General features: G+C 42.1%; 2 protein-coding genes across 2 annotated transcripts; one reads left to right on the forward strand and one right to left on the reverse strand.

Moving 5' to 3' along the window:
- Positions 1–609: 609 nt before the first annotated feature.
- pdia4 (protein disulfide isomerase family A, member 4) lies at positions 610–5,472 on the forward strand. Its single transcript, XM_044040282.1, has 10 exons — positions 610–916; positions 2,375–2,549; positions 2,736–2,941; positions 3,029–3,167; positions 3,263–3,468; positions 3,568–3,726; positions 3,871–4,022; positions 4,163–4,319; positions 4,426–4,659; positions 4,808–5,472. Exons 1-10 carry the CDS (start codon positions 841–843, stop codon positions 5,221–5,223), a joined length of 1,920 nt encoding a protein of 639 aa, XP_043896217.1. The 5' UTR covers positions 610–840; the 3' UTR covers positions 5,224–5,472.
- Positions 5,473–5,550: 78 nt separating this feature from the next.
- si:ch211-217a12.1 (alanine aminotransferase 2-like) lies at positions 5,551–15,315 on the reverse strand. The gene is made up of 12 exons (XM_044040331.1): positions 15,192–15,315; positions 14,928–15,097; positions 10,205–10,294; positions 9,803–9,911; positions 9,524–9,657; positions 8,835–9,078; positions 8,152–8,231; positions 7,473–7,609; positions 6,632–6,806; positions 6,385–6,540; positions 6,187–6,299; positions 5,551–6,074 (listed from the first exon to the last, which is right to left on the reverse strand). The coding sequence occupies exons 2-12, from the start codon at positions 15,075–15,077 to the stop codon at positions 5,984–5,986; spliced, it is 1,479 nt and encodes a 492-aa protein (XP_043896266.1). The 5' UTR covers positions 15,078–15,097; positions 15,192–15,315; the 3' UTR covers positions 5,551–5,983.
- Positions 15,316–17,961: the final 2,646 nt, after the last annotated feature.

Consider the following 17,961-nt stretch of genomic DNA (forward strand, 5'->3'; position numbering starts at 1 on the left):
TACATTTACATTATTTGGTTGGTTGGTTAGTGTGAATAATACTTCTACCTTTCTTTGTTAGAAAAGTCATGTTTCTTCATTTAGTTTTTTTGCTGTGGAAAACATACTACAAACAGTAAATAGATAAATTAGTATTTAACACTTTGACCCTGATCTGTGACTGATATTCATAGTTTGTGCTCCAAACAAGGTGAACACATGTGGGCTCTCTTTTCAGCTTTTTATCAAAGTCCAAAGTAAGAGCAGACAAAAAGGTGCATACAAATATGCTGGGTGTTCTTTCAGACCATGATGGACAAGACTATTTCCATGTAAAATAAGAAGATTTAAGACAAATATAGTATTTGTTAATGCCCTTCATCTGAAAAATGAACCTTCATCCCAAAGTTCAAAGCACTAGTTAATTACGTTAATTAAGGTAAAAAAACAACAACTTACAAGACCTTCATTAAAATTAAATGTACCCATCACTATCAGAGACAGGAAACTATAAAAAAAAATAAAAAATAAAAAGGACCAATAACGTCCTCCAACGTTTCTGACTGAAGAGTTGAGTGGCGACTTGTGATTGGAGGAGAGCGGGTGGCGAGAGCCAATCACAACGTGGCAAGTCAGACAAGTTCCAGACGGAGGTGGTGGCGTGCGTGATTTCTGTGTGATTAGTTTGTATGAAACCACCAGCCAAAAGCGCCCACGGCCACACTATCAGCAGTATTGATCCGGGACAGCGGACACTTCGATGACATTCATCGGCGCTAACTGCTGAGCTAATTAGTCCGCTGCTTCGGAGAAAAGAGGGGAGGCACGTCGTTGCTAACACAGCTGCATCATCAGTGGACAATGAGGAAGGCTGCGCTGCTGCTCATTGTTCTGCTCGGCGTTGCTTACTTTGCAACTGTCAGCAAGTGTGAAGATGGTGAGTCTTTGTTGCAGTCGCCGTTTGTTTGTGTGTTTTCTGAGTGGAAAACAGCAAGTTAAGTGAGCCATGTTGCTGCATATGCTCTGCTGGTCCTGTTAGCATGCTGGCTAAAAGGATGGGACAGCTAATAACAACACAACTGCCACAAACACACAAATATGCACCAACCTGCACCGTTACATTCATATTAGGCTCTTCCAACGTCATGTTTTACTTACACAAGCTTGGTCATTTATTGTGATAGAAGGTGGATAAACCCAAGCTCCGGTGTTTGACAGGATATGCACTCATGTTGTTAATTGTACACCCGTTCAACTTTTTGGAAATGTAAATGCAGTGAAATATCGCGATATTTTGCGTGGCGATATTATATCGCCTTTGAAACACAAAGTATCGGGGTTTTTTGCATGTCATATTTTTAAACTGAGGTTACAAGCATTCAACTTTTTGTGGATGAGTATAAAAACATCAATTGATGTTTCAGTCCACTAGATGGTGCCAGTTGCTCACAGCTGTTTAAGTATATCGCAATATAGAGATAAAATAATGTATTGTGACTTAAATATCTAGATAATATCATATTGTAGTGTGTCTGGCGATTCCCACCCCTAGTAAATACCCGATCAGCCAATCACAGAGCAGCAAGGCTGAACAATTAAATTCTATCGAAAACGCAATACGGTCTACTGCTATTTTCAAATTGCAGGAGCACAGTATTTCCTAGAGAAATCGTGTGAGAAAGAAAACATCCAGTGAGCAGCAGCCCTTGATAATGACAAAGGAAAATGGCTAGACTGGTTTGAGATGACAGTCAGGCACTAGTAACTCAAATAATCACTGAAGTATGCAAAAGTGTGCATCCCTGAATGCACACCACACCACATCTACAGCAACAGATCACACTGGCTGTCACCCTGTTCAGCGAAGAACAAAAATACTAAAGAAGGTTGGAAAAATGTTGTTTGGTCTCAGTCTTGATTTCTGTTGTGACATTCAAACGGTAGAGTAAGATGTAAACAACAAGAAAGAAATTAACCGTCCCCATATGAGTGGTTCAGGCTGGTAGCGTAACTGTTTAGATAAATATTCTTGTCTAACTTTGAGGCCCTTATCATTGCTGACCTTGTCCATCGCTTTATGACCAGTGTTCCCATTTTCTGATGACTACTGCAGCGCAACAACGCACCACGTCACAGAGCTGTAAACTTGTTGTGAACGAGTTAACTGCACTCGAATGCCCTCAATCCTGCAGCAACTCTGTGATTCTATCATATCCACATGGAGCAAAATCTGACCTTGTTGAATCTGTGCTGCAGTGAATTAAGGTAGTTATAAGTCAAAAGTGGGTCCAACCCAATACTAGCAAGATGTATCTAATAAAGTGGCCAGTGAGTGTGTGTTGCTATAGTATCCATAACTGCTGGTCAATAAAACTGAAGTCAATTTGTCTTCTAGATGGCACAGAGGAGAGAGAGGAGGCTGAAGAGGACAGTGATGATGAGGAGGAGGAGGACGAAGAAGACGACACAGAAGTGAAAGAAGAGAACGGGGTCCTGATTCTAGACGACAACAACTTCGAAACATTCATGGAGGGGAAGGACACAGTATTAGTGGAGTTTTATGCTCCGTGGTACGTTTGCCCTCTCTGACGTCCGTGTTGCATTTAATTCAGTACATTTGAGTCAAAAATAAATGGTATAAAGCAGCAGCAGCAGCAGAAGAGGAGGAAAAGCATTTCCTGATACAAGCATGCCACTTTGTTTTCACATCTTCAACAAACCTTTGAATAATGATCTACTCTTGGTTTTTTTCTTAGGTGTGGCCATTGCAAACAGTTTACTCCAGAGTATGAAAAGATTGCTCAGACTCTGAAGGAGAATGACCCTCCTATACCTGTGGCCAAAGTGGATGCAACAATAGCCAGCGACTTGGCGAGCCGGTTTGAAGTGTCTGGTTATCCCACCATCAAGATCCTTAAAAAGGGGGAGCCTGTGGACTATGACGGAGAAAGGACACAGAAGGGTATGAGCAGTATAATTTTTTTTTTAACACTTTCAGCATCAATTTAAAAAGAGTAGAAAGTAAATGTACTGAATTTGTTTGTTGCAGCTATTGTCGATCGGGTTAAAGAGGTGGCTCAACCAGACTGGAAGCCTCCTCCTGAGGCTACACTGGTGCTGACCAAAGACAACTTTGATGATATTGTGAACAATGCAGACATCATCCTGGTGGAGTTCTACGCCCCATGGTCAGTTATGTAACACAGATGGTTTAATTGCCACTGTAAAAGTTATAAAAATAACTGATAGTGATAAAAAAAAGGCTCTTGTAATTGACCTCCAGGTGCGGACACTGTAAACGTTTGGCTCCGGAGTACGAGAAAGCGGCCAAGGAGCTGAGCCAGCGCTCTCCTCCCATCCCTCTGGCCAAGGTGGACGCCACAGTGGAGAATGAGCTCGCCACGCGCTTTGGAGTCACGGGCTATCCCGACCTGAAGATGTTCAGGAAGGGCAAAGTGTTTGAATACAACGGACCCAGAGAGACGCATGGTAGGTCACCGGCTGTGTCACACACGGAGCTTGTGGATCTGCACGTTCCTTTTCTGCTCGCCCTTCAGCACAAATTCATGTCTTTCACTTCCTCTCCAGGCATCGTTGAATACATGGGTGAGCAGGCAGGGCCTCCCTCCAAACAGGTCCAGGCAGCAAAACAGGTGCAGGAGCTCATTAAAGACGGTGATGATGCCATCATTGTCGGCGTGTTCTCAAGTGAACAGGATGCAGGGTACGAGGTCTACACCGAGGCGTGTAAGTCACTCCCGTTGTGTGGATTTAATGTAAACATTTGGTTTTGGCTATTCTTTGTGGCAATGCAGCAACTGTAGGAAAGCAAAATGTTTGCTAGAACTTGGCCTTATGATGTTTTTCTTCCTGTTGCTGGTCTTCTGACAGGTAATGCACTGAGGGATGACTTCACTTTCCGTCACTCCTTCAGCTCTGAGGTGACCAATCTACTAAAAGCGTCACCTGGTCAGATTGTCATTGTTCACCCTGAAAAGTTCCGCTCGAAATACGAACCAGTGTCGCAAACATTTGCACTGAAGGTACTGTCATTTTTCCAGCTGGTTTGGTTTTTACTCACTTTACTTTACATTGGTTTGCTTTCAATTTGATCGAATAATGGCAGTCACTGCGGCTTTGTCCTGGGTTAAAGTAAAGGTTTGTTTTGACTAACATTTCACAGGACTCTACATCAGTGTCAGAAGTGCAGGAGTTCTTCAAAAAGCATGTGATTCCCCTGGTGGGCCACAGGAAACCAAGCAACGATGCCAAGCGCTACACAAAACGACCCCTGGTGGTCGTGTACTACGGAGTTGACTTCAGCTTCGACTACAGGAAAGGTGAGGTTTTTTAAAGGCTTTTCTTTCTTCTTCTTTTTTTTAACCTAATCTTAACTTGGCAGATTTAATTTATAAAGCTCTTTATTTCAATCCTAATCAATTTTAGCTACTCAGTTCTGGAGGTCCAAGGTCCTTGAGGTGGCCAAAGACTTTCCAGAGTACACGTTCGCCATCGCCGATGAGGAAGACTTCGCAGAGGAGCTGAAGAGCCTGGGCCTGAGCGACAGTGGAGAGGAAGTCAACGTGGGAATTCTAGCAGATGGAGGCAAAAAGTTCGCTATGGAACCAGAAGAGTTTGACTCTGACGTGCTGCAAGACTTTGTAATGGCATTTAAGAAAGGTGAGCTAAGATGGGATCATGTATAACTTTTTACAAAATGTGATCGCTTGATTACTCCTAGAGAGGTTGAAAGAATCAAAATGACTCACATTTCATGATCTCTTCCTAATTATTTGTGTGTTAACTACTTCTGCCTCTTTTTCCACAGGAAAGCTCCAACCTATCATCAAGTCCCAGCCAGTGCCAAAGAACAACAAAGGGCCAGTGAAGGTTGTGGTTGGGAAAACTTTTGACGAGATCGTCATGGATACCCAGAACGACGTCCTGATTGAGTTTTATGCTCCCTGGTGCGGCCACTGTAAGAAACTGGAGCCCGACTTTTTGGCTCTGGGCAAAAAGTACAAAGGGGAGAAGAACATTGTAATTGCCAAGATGGACGCCACGGCCAACGACGTGCCAAACGAGAACTACAAAGTGGAAGGCTTCCCCACGATATACTTGGCACCAAGTAACGGCAAGCAGAGCCCCATCAAATTTGAAGGTGGAGACAGAACAGTGGAAGGGTTCAGTAAGTTTTTGGAGAAACATGCCACAACACTGTCACAGAGGAGAGATGAACTTTGAAACACGGTCCTAACCAGTAGCTGAGAACTCCTCATACCATGCACAGGCAGAGACTTGGGGGACCAGAGGGAGGTGAAATCAAACGGTGTTACTGAGTTGCTGTGATGATTACTATGTTCAATCATCATTTTAGTTTCTGTTCATTCCAAGAGATTTCTTCTGTTTCTAAAAGCATGTAAGCACTGTTGAAGATCGAACCCTTTTTAAATAAAACTCAAAATGATGGTGGCTCTGTGCACCAACACTCAACTGTGACTCTGTTTTACTGGAACTGAATACAGGTCAGGCCAGACAATGTTAGTAGCATAGTATACACTTGAAAGCAAGTGTTTTTAGAAATTCTAAAAGTTTAATTTCATTTTGAACATTAGTATTACATATGTCTTCATTTAATTGAGGATTTCCTTGTCAGTACTTGGTCTCTCTCATTACTTTAAAAACTCTAGTCAGTCATAAATCAAAGAATCACGTAACATGACTGTGACACAAGAGAAACAACATTGCAGGGGAGAAAGGCACCTGAAATGGATCTAAAACCTAAACCTGACAAATTTGGCCATGTGATACTACCTCAAGTAGTACCACCTCAAGTACTGATAATCAGGACATCATTGCATGCTTCATATAAAGGGCAGGAAAGCTTTGATTGCACATTTTTTGACTTGCTGTCTAAACAAGACATCTAAGTTTCTTCACTGACGGGATACGGGCTCAAATGCACTTAAAGGTGAAGGCACTGAAAGAGTTAGTTTTCGCATCGCTACGAAAACTCCTGTGTGAAGCGCAGATGGAACTCGCGGATCCTCTGCAGCACAATCTTCAGCTTCTCAGTGGGTGGCAAGATGGTCATCCTGAGCAGATTAGGATGGGCAGATTAAAGGCAAAACAAGTGTCAGAGGTGTGGTTTAATCAGAAGCAATGCCACATTTTCGGGATTAAAAATGCCCGGGTCGCTGTACTAACCTGAAGTGGAACGTTCCCTCTCTCTGCCCAAAGCCACTACCTGGTACCAGACAGATGCCCTCCTCATTCAGGAGCCTCATACAGTAGTACATGTCTGGGATTTGACCTAACTCCTACAAACACACATTTGTACTCATGTAAGTAGTTATCTTCTCTAGAAGTGTTTTCGTGTGATGCAGGACATATGGAAAAACAGACCTTGGCCTTGTCGATGGCCTTCTGTGGTATAGTGATGCGGGGGAAAGTGTACATGGCCCCCTGGACTGGATTACACGTGATGCCAGGTACTGTGTTGAAGGTCTGTTCCGTTAACCTGGCCTTCTCTGCCAAAGCTGCCAACACTTCCGTCTTTTCCTGGACAGAAAGTCAAAAACCATGTTAACTCATCTCAAATTGTCACACTCTGTCTGCATTTGTCAAGATCAAGTTAATTTTTTTTCCAGACCTTCATGAATGTGGCATGGGAGGGCTCATCAGGCTGTGGTGGGTTGACCACCAAGTCCAGGAGAGCCTGCCCGGGGACGGGGGGACAGAGACGCACCGACACCAGTTTAAGGAGTTGAGCCTTCACCATAGGGTCCAAGTTAATCACCTCCATGTAACCTCCACGGAATCCACATCTAATAAAAGTGGAGCAAGACACCAAATACCAGACTTTATATTTTAAAAAAAGCAGCAGTTTGCCATCAGCCTACTTGATTTATAACATAGGTAACCAAATCCCTGAGGAATGAATGGTCTCAATTCCTAGTTTAGGGTCTTCTGTAATAGATAATGATGTCATTTTAATATTATGTTCCCCTTCTAGGAAAATAGAGGATAAATCGCGGCACATATAAGAGGACACCAGTGTGACTGACATACTGACATGAAGCCGGTCCAATCACACATCTTGAGGTTGCACAACGGTTGGTTTATTCAGTCCACGCTAAATATAGAATGCTCCAGTAGTATAGTATGTCCATAGCATAGGTCGTGCCCACGCGACATGTGCACATGTACTCTCAGAGGAACCACTTTTCTGCACCAAACACAAGCTCAAGTAGACGTGTGACTAACTGGAATAAGTCGTCATTCCAGTGGTTAATGACCTTCAGATCAGTGTTGACGTGCGACAGAGTATTGACTCGTCCGTGGGGTAAACAAAAGATATCCAGCAAATGTAGCCATTATATTACCTTCAAGCTTCAATTCATTTACTACATGCCTCCTCTGGATATTTAAAAACCACACAAAGCGCCTTATGAAACATCTATAGCCTCACAAGTACATGTAACTGGACTCACTCTCCCATGTAGCATTTGGAGGTGGAGTGGAAGGAGGCCAACTCCACTGTGCTAGAGTATTCTGGTCCCATCTCAAACAAAACCTTCTTAAAGGAGTGGAATTCACTGCCCTCTGAGTACACGTTACCCTGGTAAACCTGAAATGAAGACACAGCACAATGTACAGTATTTACAAATGTATAGTATGTGCACATTGCAAGTGATGCAGTGCATCACATATATATATATATATACACACAGTATATACACATATATATACACATTTCATATGTGGATGTACATATATATATATATATATATATATATATACACACATACGTGTGTGTATATATATGTATACACATATACATATATACACACGCACATGTTTAAAGGGGAGGAGCCACAAACTGTGGCTCCTCTCCTGTCTGTCATGTCCTGTCTGTCATGTCTCCCCTATCAATCATCAGATTAAATATTTCCTTGTGGTTTTTTTTGTCTGTATGAGCTCAATTAAAGTGGTTGCATTATAACGAGAGGCATTTCTGTGTTTTGTATATGATTTATCATACAGTCATTCTGGCGATCGTGTGGAGCCTGAATACATATTTACATACAATACATATTTTAAAGACTCTTGATGTCTTCCGTGTGTGTAAATTTGACTTGGAAAAATAACAGAATGACATTAGTGCATTACTTCATCAGCCAGGAGGAAGAGGCGCTCCTCTTTGGCAAACCGTATCACGTCTTCAATGCACTGCCTGGTCTGCACCTGACCTGTTGGACAGGAAAACCAGAGAGAACTCAATCATTGACAACTCATCAAACAGGTTTTACCTAAAATAACAAAGTCCTGACATGTGTAAACCTGCCTCAGGTGCATTGCACGGTGAGGTGAGAGGAGTTGGACTGAGGCTACATCATACGACAACCATATGTTTTCATTTGAATGCAGCATTTTCATATAAACACGTGCCATGTAGATGACAGGTGTATATAGTCTGATATTCTGCATAAAGGAGCATCCAGCCAGTGCTTGTCTCTATTTCTGTACCACAAATCTACAGAAAAGTCCATCACATTCCCTTCAAGCGGAGGGAGTTTTCATGTCTTTGGTATGATGTGGTTAGAACCACCAACCTCCCAATTTAGAGGCAGCCACTCTAGCCACTAGGCCATCTGGGTGGTCATGTTTTGGTTATAACATGTGGTAAATTATGCAGAGTGCATCTCTCTCATTCCTTTGAGGATAGTTTTGATTGCTATCATAAAAAAACAAAAGTAAAAACAAAAGCGAAAACACTTGGTGCCACTTTAGACCCAAGTGCAAACCGGGGGCCTCATACTTTCACACGGTTAAACTTCTAACACAGAACATACCCGTAGGGTTTCCCGGGTTAATGATGCAGAGGACACGGGGGCTGCAGTTCTGCCTGGCTGCACTGATGGCTCTCCTGAGTTCTGCAATGTCCAACGCCCAACACTTGTCCTCATTCAGGTAATAATTGATCTGCACCCCGCCCAGGTCAGCCAGGGCAGCCGAGTACAGAGGATACTGGGGGATGGGGATCATCACTCCTGTGCGATCGTGGCCCTCGCCGGACATCAGCAGCTTCAGCATGGTCTTTAAGTGGACAGGAGGGGGAAGGAAAAGGAGGGAGACAAGAGCAAGAATAGAAAAGAGAGTCATAGTGCTGACACACGGGTGCAACAGCTGCTCCAGAAGCAAATATACTCAAGACAGCGGGGCAAACAAACACACCTCGCTATATTTGCACACAAAAAAAACTCTATGATGTGACTGTAAGCTCCAGTAGATAGGTGTAATCTAATGGTCAGTCAGTAGTCTGATAATGTTATGTCAGTGTGAGAGTGACAAAGGTCGGAGGGTAGAATGAAGTGTAGAATAAAGTGTGGATAGACGTGCAAAGTGCAAAGAGTATAAAATTAACAGAAGCTGAATTAAGATCTGTTATAATTGCCCAAATAAGTCATCTATGCTGGGACAAACACATCAACAGTGTGAAACAGGTTTGGAATATCCGGCGTTTATGATAATGAGACAATACCACGATGGCATCACTGGCCCCAGTGGAGAGGAAGATGTTGTCAGGGCTGGACGGGGTTCCACCATCTCTCGTCTCTATGTAGCGCGCCACATCCTGACGGATGCACTCGATCCCCTGGCTAGAACTGTACGCTCCTGGAACACATGTAAGTGAACTTTGTCTTAGACAAACACAGTCGGTTGGTCGATTAGGCAGCGGACAGAGTCGGACTGTCCAAATGAATGATTAATGACAAAGCACAAACGGAGTGGTTGGTGGAATGAAGGGGAGTTGTCTGACCTATACTGTGGCCGCCACACGCACTGAGAATACGCTGCGCTCTTTGCTTTACGTCCACTGGAAACTTGCTGTCCTCCATGAGCTCAGGGTAAGAACATAAAGCCAAGACCTGTGGGGGAAAAAAAATCACTCCACATTAAAAAAGCACTTGGGAAGACAAACATTATTGTATTTTGCAAGTATATAGTATGTATATATACATATACATATATATATATACATATATATACACATATATATAGTGTGTATTGCAATACACTCAGAAAATATTGTATGTATATTACCTGAAGGTTGATCAGTGTATGGAAAAAGCAACAGCATAGCGAATCCAGTTTAACATATAATTAAGTGCTACCTTCGTAAGCACTCATGTGGCCTAAGGTGACAGTGCAGTGAACCTACCTGTCTGAAAAACGTGAGAGGTTTCTGACCCATCGCCTGAGCATCGCCAATGTTCGCCTTGAGAACTTCTGTGAATGGTTTCTTGACTCCCTGAAAAGGTGAAACGCGGATTTTTTTTCTCTTTAAGGCTCCGACAATATCATACAGTATATACTACAAATCCTTACATATAAAAAGGACATACTTTTCAATAAAAAAAGGTGTCAAGTTGGACGCCGTGATCAAATCTCGAATGGTTGCCATGATAAAGAACACTTTGTTCCATCCATGCACTTCTGTGGCGGGGGAATAAATCCCTTCAGACAATGTGTAAATCAAATCAAAACCCCTTGTATTCATCCCCTTAAAGACGGGGCCTCCGGATGCTTCTTCTCTCATTAGCATGCTTTTGTTTAACAAAGGCGCTGGTCGGAGTTTGTGTCTGCTGGTCTGAGCCAGGATGACGCTGCTGCTGCTGCTGATGGGGGACACAAAGAAGCACAAACCCCTCACTGTTTGCGACCAGGGCACGACTTAGAAACGCTGGCATAATTAATCAGTTGGCGTGATGCGCTCGGACTGTTCCATAATATTCCACATCTGTCGTCCAGCTGAACCAGCTCTGCTTGTTCACAGTACCACTCACTATTCCTTTCTATTGAATCAGCATTGTCCTCTGTCCTCATCTCTTTGACCAAATTGGATACTGCAAGCTCTGGTGTGGTGGTCTGTTTGCACGCTGCATCTCTTTATCTCTTTATCAAATGAGGACGTGTCCCAAACTAAGCAACAAGGTATAAAATCAAATAGATACTGTGCTGTTTTCCATATCCCTGTTTTTATACTTTGTCAAAATAACCAACATTTTGGATAAAACACAAACATCTGGCATCTCTTGTTCCTTCACAGAGCAGATTGGGAAAAAGAAGGCAGTTGATTTAAGACGAGTTGATATATTATCCACGCCCAAATCTCCACCCATGGTCCGACTGCTTCTCTTAATCTAGAGCACAGAAGAAGTGTTGGTTCAGTCATAAACCATGAAGTGCCAGAAAAGAAATTGCCTGGAATCTGTATTGTTCTGCCAGATTGTTGCAATTCCTGTGGCTCTCATCTTCACAATGTTGCCAGAAGTAGTTGGGAAAACCACGTCAGGATTTGTGCGACTAGAATAGACAAACTGCAAGAACATTACGTATTACTAGACAGGCAACGACTAGATCACAAATGTAGCTCTATACGTCGTTCAGTGGAGGTTTGGAACATAATATATCACCTATCATTTCTGTGGTGCTCGAATAGAGACTTTTGAGGCAAATTTTGTGAGCGATAAGTCGTACACGAGCGTGTTGTGAAATGAATGTAAGTGGATGTGGCACGTTTCCGCTTTAGTTCCTGTCCCTGCCTGCTCTCCAGCAACAAAGAGGCCGCTGTTCTCTGGGAGAGAGGGGAAAAAGAAAACAGGGCAGTCGGCTCTCTACAGTCCAAGTTCTGCTGCTCACTCAGCACCAGGCACTGATTACACAGTCCGGACCAGTGAAGCGGGCCAACAGGCCCTGTGGGTCAACAGCCTGGATAAAGCCTGTCCTGTCAACCATCCTGAATTCACATTTCACTCAGTGTCATGATGTGATCTGAAACTGTCATCCCATCTCAAGAGCATTCAGGCGGGCCAAAATAATTGGGACTGCACTAACTCAATCTCTGAACTGACAGAAAGTGGAAATAACCACTGCTGCTCTGCTCATGTGATTGATCTGCTTCAATATTACTTCTAACAAGATGCCAATGGAGAAGAATCTCGATGTCAGATGATGTTTTGAAATGTAAGAAATGTATTATATAAAGCCATAAAATGACCACGATGTGTCATTAGAAATGAAGGAAATGTGTAGGGCTGAAACAATTATGCAAATATTAATCGATCGTCAACTATTTTTGATGTTTGAATCAGTTTGAGTGTTTTTTAGTGAATATTTCTTGATTCTTCAGCTTCTTCAATGTGAATATTGTCTGGTTTCTTTGCTCTACATCAGTGGTACCACCTAAGAAAAATACTGAGCACTTGAAGTAACACCATTATCGCCCAATGTTAAAATATAGTGTCGTAAATAGGCTGAGCAAAGTAAAATAATTTAGGCAAATCAGATTGACTGTACATGTAGCGCAGTTTGATAACAAAGAAATCATCAAAACTGAATAACTGTAGTTTGTGGACGAAACCATGACATTTGAGAGCATCATCATCTCCAACATCATCTGACATTTTATGGAACCAAGCGGTGAATCGGTTTATGGAAATAATCGTTCCACTGCAGCCAGAGCAATGTAACAAATTGAAATGCTGCCGTCGCTGATAACAACGGTGCAGCCAGTATCCACACTATTATTTATTTTATTTGCCAGGCCACAACCACCCAATAACGCAGCTCCCAGCACTTTAACACCAGAAATGCTGAAAGTTAGTGAACCTAAAAAGCCTTCTTTAAAAGTGTTTCGTCCAGAGGAGACGCAAACAAGTGTCTGCATTAATATATACTGTATACATGGATGTCAGCATATGAGAAGTCTCCAGTGCTGTTGCTGGCATGCAAATATTAACCAAAACTGTGGAACGGTTCTAAAATTAAACCAGATGGTGGAATGATTATGTCTGTGTGTGTGCATGAACACTGTGTAAGCCCAGGTTTTAAAAGTAGTAGTGTTTCCAAAAATGCTGAAATGGCCTTGCAGAAGCAAAAAAAACCTGCGGGATTCATTGCTTTCTACCACCACAGACAATGCAGACTTTAACCAGCAGCTAATATCTGAGCCAAAAGTAGCTGTGTGCTTTGCAGTCATTGTCAAGCCTGGGGTAAGGACTTATAAAGGGAGATTGCCACACCAACACACACATGCACACACAAAACTTGCATAAAATCTGCTGAGCCCTCAACTAATGTGTTCCATTCCAACTGCGGCCTTAGGCGAACCCTCCTGCCGTGTTTTAGAAAAAGAAAGAAAATAACTCTTCCTGTTTTTTTTTGTTTGACTCTCATTTGAATCAGTTGGTGAAAGCAAAATAGAAACTTGAAGTTCCCCGACAGCACATGAGCAACATTACACTCAACACAAGCAAGCTGATGTTCCTATCTACAATTAGAGCATCTGCTCTGGACTTTGGATGTGACTCATCTGACATAAACCTTTATAATTGCTGGACAAAGAGTTAATGGCAGCACAGACTCAAGCACTGCTGTAATATAACGGAACGTACAAATATTTTGTTAGTGTACTTAAGTGCAAAATTCACCGTTCTGTACTTAAGTACAGTAAATGTTATATGCTTTAAGAGTTTTACTTAAGTAATATTATATAAAAAAAGTGACTTCAACTTCTAGTAAGTCATTTTCTGGTGAGATACGTGTACTTTTAAGTAAGTATCCCTTTAAGGTACTTAATACAAGATTTATGTTAGTTACTTGTTCCTTGGTTTGTTTTGGGCTTTCCTTTTTATTTGAGGGGAGGGTCAACTGGTGGGCCACCAGGAACTCGCGCATATTTGCCAAAATGGGGTGGAGGGCTGGCTTGTTCATAACGTTCCTTGAACAGAAAGGCCTCAGACAGCGTTGTGGGCCTAACAGCTGCACTGAGCTCTCCCAATGAAAGCTCTCCCCGCAGGGGGGAGTGAGATGGGCAAAGTCACAGAGAGACAAAACAGCACCCTCTCATCTTATGTAATAGCCTTCCACAATAAACACATCATCCACTCTCACAATGCCATGGCCCTCTTCCAGCGAGAGAGGAGTTAAATGTACTCAAAGCTGCCAAGAACCTGTGGAACCCTCCATAACTGCCGGGGGTTGCATTACAGCTTTTAAAAGACTCCCTGTTCCCTGGAGGCATCTCATTTGTGAAGACAAGCAGATCAATATTAATACAGCAGAATAGTACCATGAGTAACCAGGACAGGCATGAAAGGACTTTTAAAAGCATGTCCGGTGTGTCCTCCCTCCTCCCACCTTCAGGCAGACAGCAGAGACTGACCAAAACAACCCCAGCCCTTCATCATGACTATCCACTGATTTCCTGTGTCAAAGAACCAGAGTTAAGAAGTTACTTTTTTCTGTGTGTGTGTGTGTGTCACATCCACAGGAGGACACTTTTCTTTTTAAATCATTTGAAGCTTCTGTGCTTTTTTTGGAAATGGTATTTTAAAGGGACACATATGGTTGGAAAATAACTTTTTTTCCAATATTAACCAATGTTGAAAAATACTTAAAGTAGTATTGCACAAGTTCATTCAAACTGTGTTTGGCAATTTAAACAACTGTTTCAAGTTACACGACTGGACAAAACTTAACATTCACAAGACACAGACGAGTTCTATTTTATGAAATGACTTCATTGATTTGGTTAAAAAAAAAAGTGAAGGGATATCATTTTTTTAAATTTGTGTTGCCAAACCAGCAGGGATCTGTGTTGTGGTTGAAGTCAAACTCCAGCTGTTGAAGTGAGTCAACAGCTGTGCAGTAAGTTTCCCCTTTCATTCTAAGAACACAAGGTTTCACTTGAACAACTGCTATTAACGTTTACATTCAGCCAAATTGAGCCTGTAGTTTTAGCCTGAGGCTGGACGTTGTATTTAAATAATTCAGGTCCCCAAACTGACTGTATGACACTATAAATTAGGAAAAAGTGTCACCACCATGTAACATAACAACACAAACAGAAAGCACGTTTTCATAAACACATTCGTCTTTACCTCTCTCAGCTCCTTCTCTATCTCCACGGCCCGCAGGAAAATGGGGCCCCGCACCGCGTACTCGACCCGCTTGACGTTGGGGTTCATGTTGTCCAGAGTAAGGACCTTCCCCCGGTGCGACACCCCGTTCTGCTGCTGCTGCTGGGACATTTCTACTGAGCAGATGGGATCTGAGGAGAAAAGAGGAGCAGTGAGAGCGTGTGGAGGAGCAGCAGTTAAAGTGTCCTGTGATGACTCCTCTCTCTGTCTCTTTCTCCCAGTTACCAGTGTTTCAGCTTCTCCTGCTTCTTCTCCTTCTTCTCTGAGCTGAGCTCACACTGACAGTTGAGTGTCTCCGCGGTCACATTCCCACTCCGTCGCCACGCCTCGCTCCTGTCAGGTCGTGGTTGGTAGTTCAACTCGTTTTTCCCCTCCTCACTTTACTTAACTTCGCCTCTGCCTCCGTGTGCCAAATGACGCCTTTAAGTGCCGTCGGAAAATAAAGCTTTTTTATTTTTTTCTTCCAAGGGCCCCCTTTTACCGTGTTAAAGTAAATGGCAGTGAGGTGAAGTTACAATAGCTATAAACAAAACAATAAAAAAGGTGTTTTTAAACAGGTGAAACTTATGTCAGGGATTGTATGAGGAACACATTATAAACACTGACTTTGCTGAAACAAACTTATACCTGAACCAACACTGTCAACTGACAACATGGCCGCCATTAAATGCTAGCTTACACCACTAAACATCTGCTCACGTTTATATCTTACAAGATATGTACAAAATAAGTCAGCCTTTCCCTACAGGAAACTGAATTTTGTAAAAGAAAATCTGTATTTTTATTCCGCAGGCACATAGGAGAGCTGCTGGTCTACTTACAGCCTCCTTTTGTCAGTTTGTGACTTAATTAGGACTTGTAAATTAGCTAAATCTGAATTTGATTCCAAAATCCCAAAGTCTCCAGATAACACATTTAGACTTACTGATGGTAGGAGAAATACATTGTGAACTCCTGTGAGCTGTGGTGTTAAAAATGCTTATTTTCTCTGTGGACTTTGAGAGTGGTTAACAAACTTCAGTGGTGTTGTATATCATGTTATCAGCAAATATGACTGCCTGGATCCTAGATTAATTCACAGGAACAGTGGTGCATTTAGGGGTCATGCTCAGTGATAACGTGTTAATTCCTCGAACAACCACACTGCAAAAAAAATAAAAAATTAACTATCTGCAACCACTGGATACCTGTACTAAATGCAAGGTACCCAAACCTAGTTAATATCAAATAGTTGATGACTGAAGTTACCAGTAATCAGTATAAACATACTACTGTCACTTTATTATTATTATTATTATTTTTTTTACCACGCTGTTTATTGTCTACCACCTTCTGGCCTTCTTGCTGTGAGGCAACAGTGCAAGCCACTGGCCCCCTTGTGACCCACTTAAGATGTTACACTTTGTTAATTTCAGATGTATATATATTTTCGCTCAACTCATCACATCTTTAAAGGAATGGGTGACTCCCTGTAACAGGATCAACTTCACCGCCTCAGATTAACATTTACTGAACTACTCCAGTGAGGAAAGACATTTTCCTCACAGGCTGTTAATAGCTTTCTGAGAGAATGTTTGTGAAAATGGCACAATCACAAGGTTTTGGATGAAACACAACAAAGACTATAAATAATAAAGACAGATTATGGAAAAAAAGTAGTTATGTTATTAAAGATATATTTTTTTGTGTGTGCTTTTTGTTTGAGGAAGTACACAAAATATTGTTTGTGAGGACAGTGAGAGGAAAAAGAAACTTCTTGGACAAGGCTTAGGATTGACATTCGATACCCTGAACTAAAACAGTACATACACCCAAGTGACTTATGTGTGTCATGCAGTACAGACAAAACATTATTTAAAATTACAGCTCAGCAACACATGTCTGAGGATGAGTGTTAAACTAACAGAATAATAATAAGTTGGCTTGTATTCTGGGCTGGATCCACCTTTACACACACCCCAAGTACAACTGCTGCCAAAGCCACGTGTATCATATCTTGGTAGGTGGCATTTGTCTTGGCATGCGCGTGTCACTCTCGTGGGTGCATCTCGAAAGGAAAACCATGATAAGTCTGAGACGTACCATGTCGACACACCCTGAAACAAGGGCTCGTGCTGCGTTGCAACTGTTGTAATGAACTGTATGTGCTGAGCAGTTTATGTGTGGATCACATGGTGCACTGGCATACGTCGCATGCTCGACTGTGACATTCAAGATGTGCAGACATTGAGTGAGTGTATGACGCAAGAGGAAGAGAGAAGGTCTGTGCACAAGCTCATATTACCTCAAGTGTAAAGATGCCTTCCACACCGTCAGTGAATAAAAAGGAGTGACAGTCTGATAAATACCTGATCTACTTCTCTCGCCGATAACATTCTTTCCATCCTGAAACACAAATACCACCTTATTCTTATGGTCCATGACATCTTGCATGAATAAAGGCCGTGACTTCCGTGTCAATTTAACACACATTCTCATTAGGACAAGATACAATTGGGATTTATGTTAAATAAATAGTTAATTTGATTCTTTTACTCTTATTTGAACACTGCTTTAACATGTATAAATATCACATTAGAACAATGCGATGCAACAGTGTCTGTGTTTGCCAAATAATAATAAATGGAAGGAATTAAATTAACTAGGGATATACCACGTTGGACTTTTTGCCGATATCCGATATGCAGATATATCGGGAGTACTTAAAGACTAATAACGGATACCGATATATACGTCTTTGTTGTGCAAAATAAATAAGCATCAAAAAAGGAATAGCTGTAGGGGGTGCTAGCACGGAGGTCAATGAAGTAGCAGCTTTTTCAACCCATTATTTTCGTCGTATCATATCATAACCGCTGATCTTGGCGTTTGCTGACATCCGATAACACATCATCAGCTGATATTGTCGCACTGATAATATCATGCATCCCTCAAATTAACTTGGTCTACACACAGTGATGCACAACTTGGTCTACACACAGTGATGCACAATCTA

This window comes from Solea senegalensis, linkage group LG1 (genome assembly GCF_019176455.1).
Source record: "Solea senegalensis isolate Sse05_10M linkage group LG1, IFAPA_SoseM_1, whole genome shotgun sequence".
In the NCBI taxonomy this organism is placed as follows: Eukaryota; Metazoa; Chordata; class Actinopteri; order Pleuronectiformes; family Soleidae; genus Solea; species Solea senegalensis.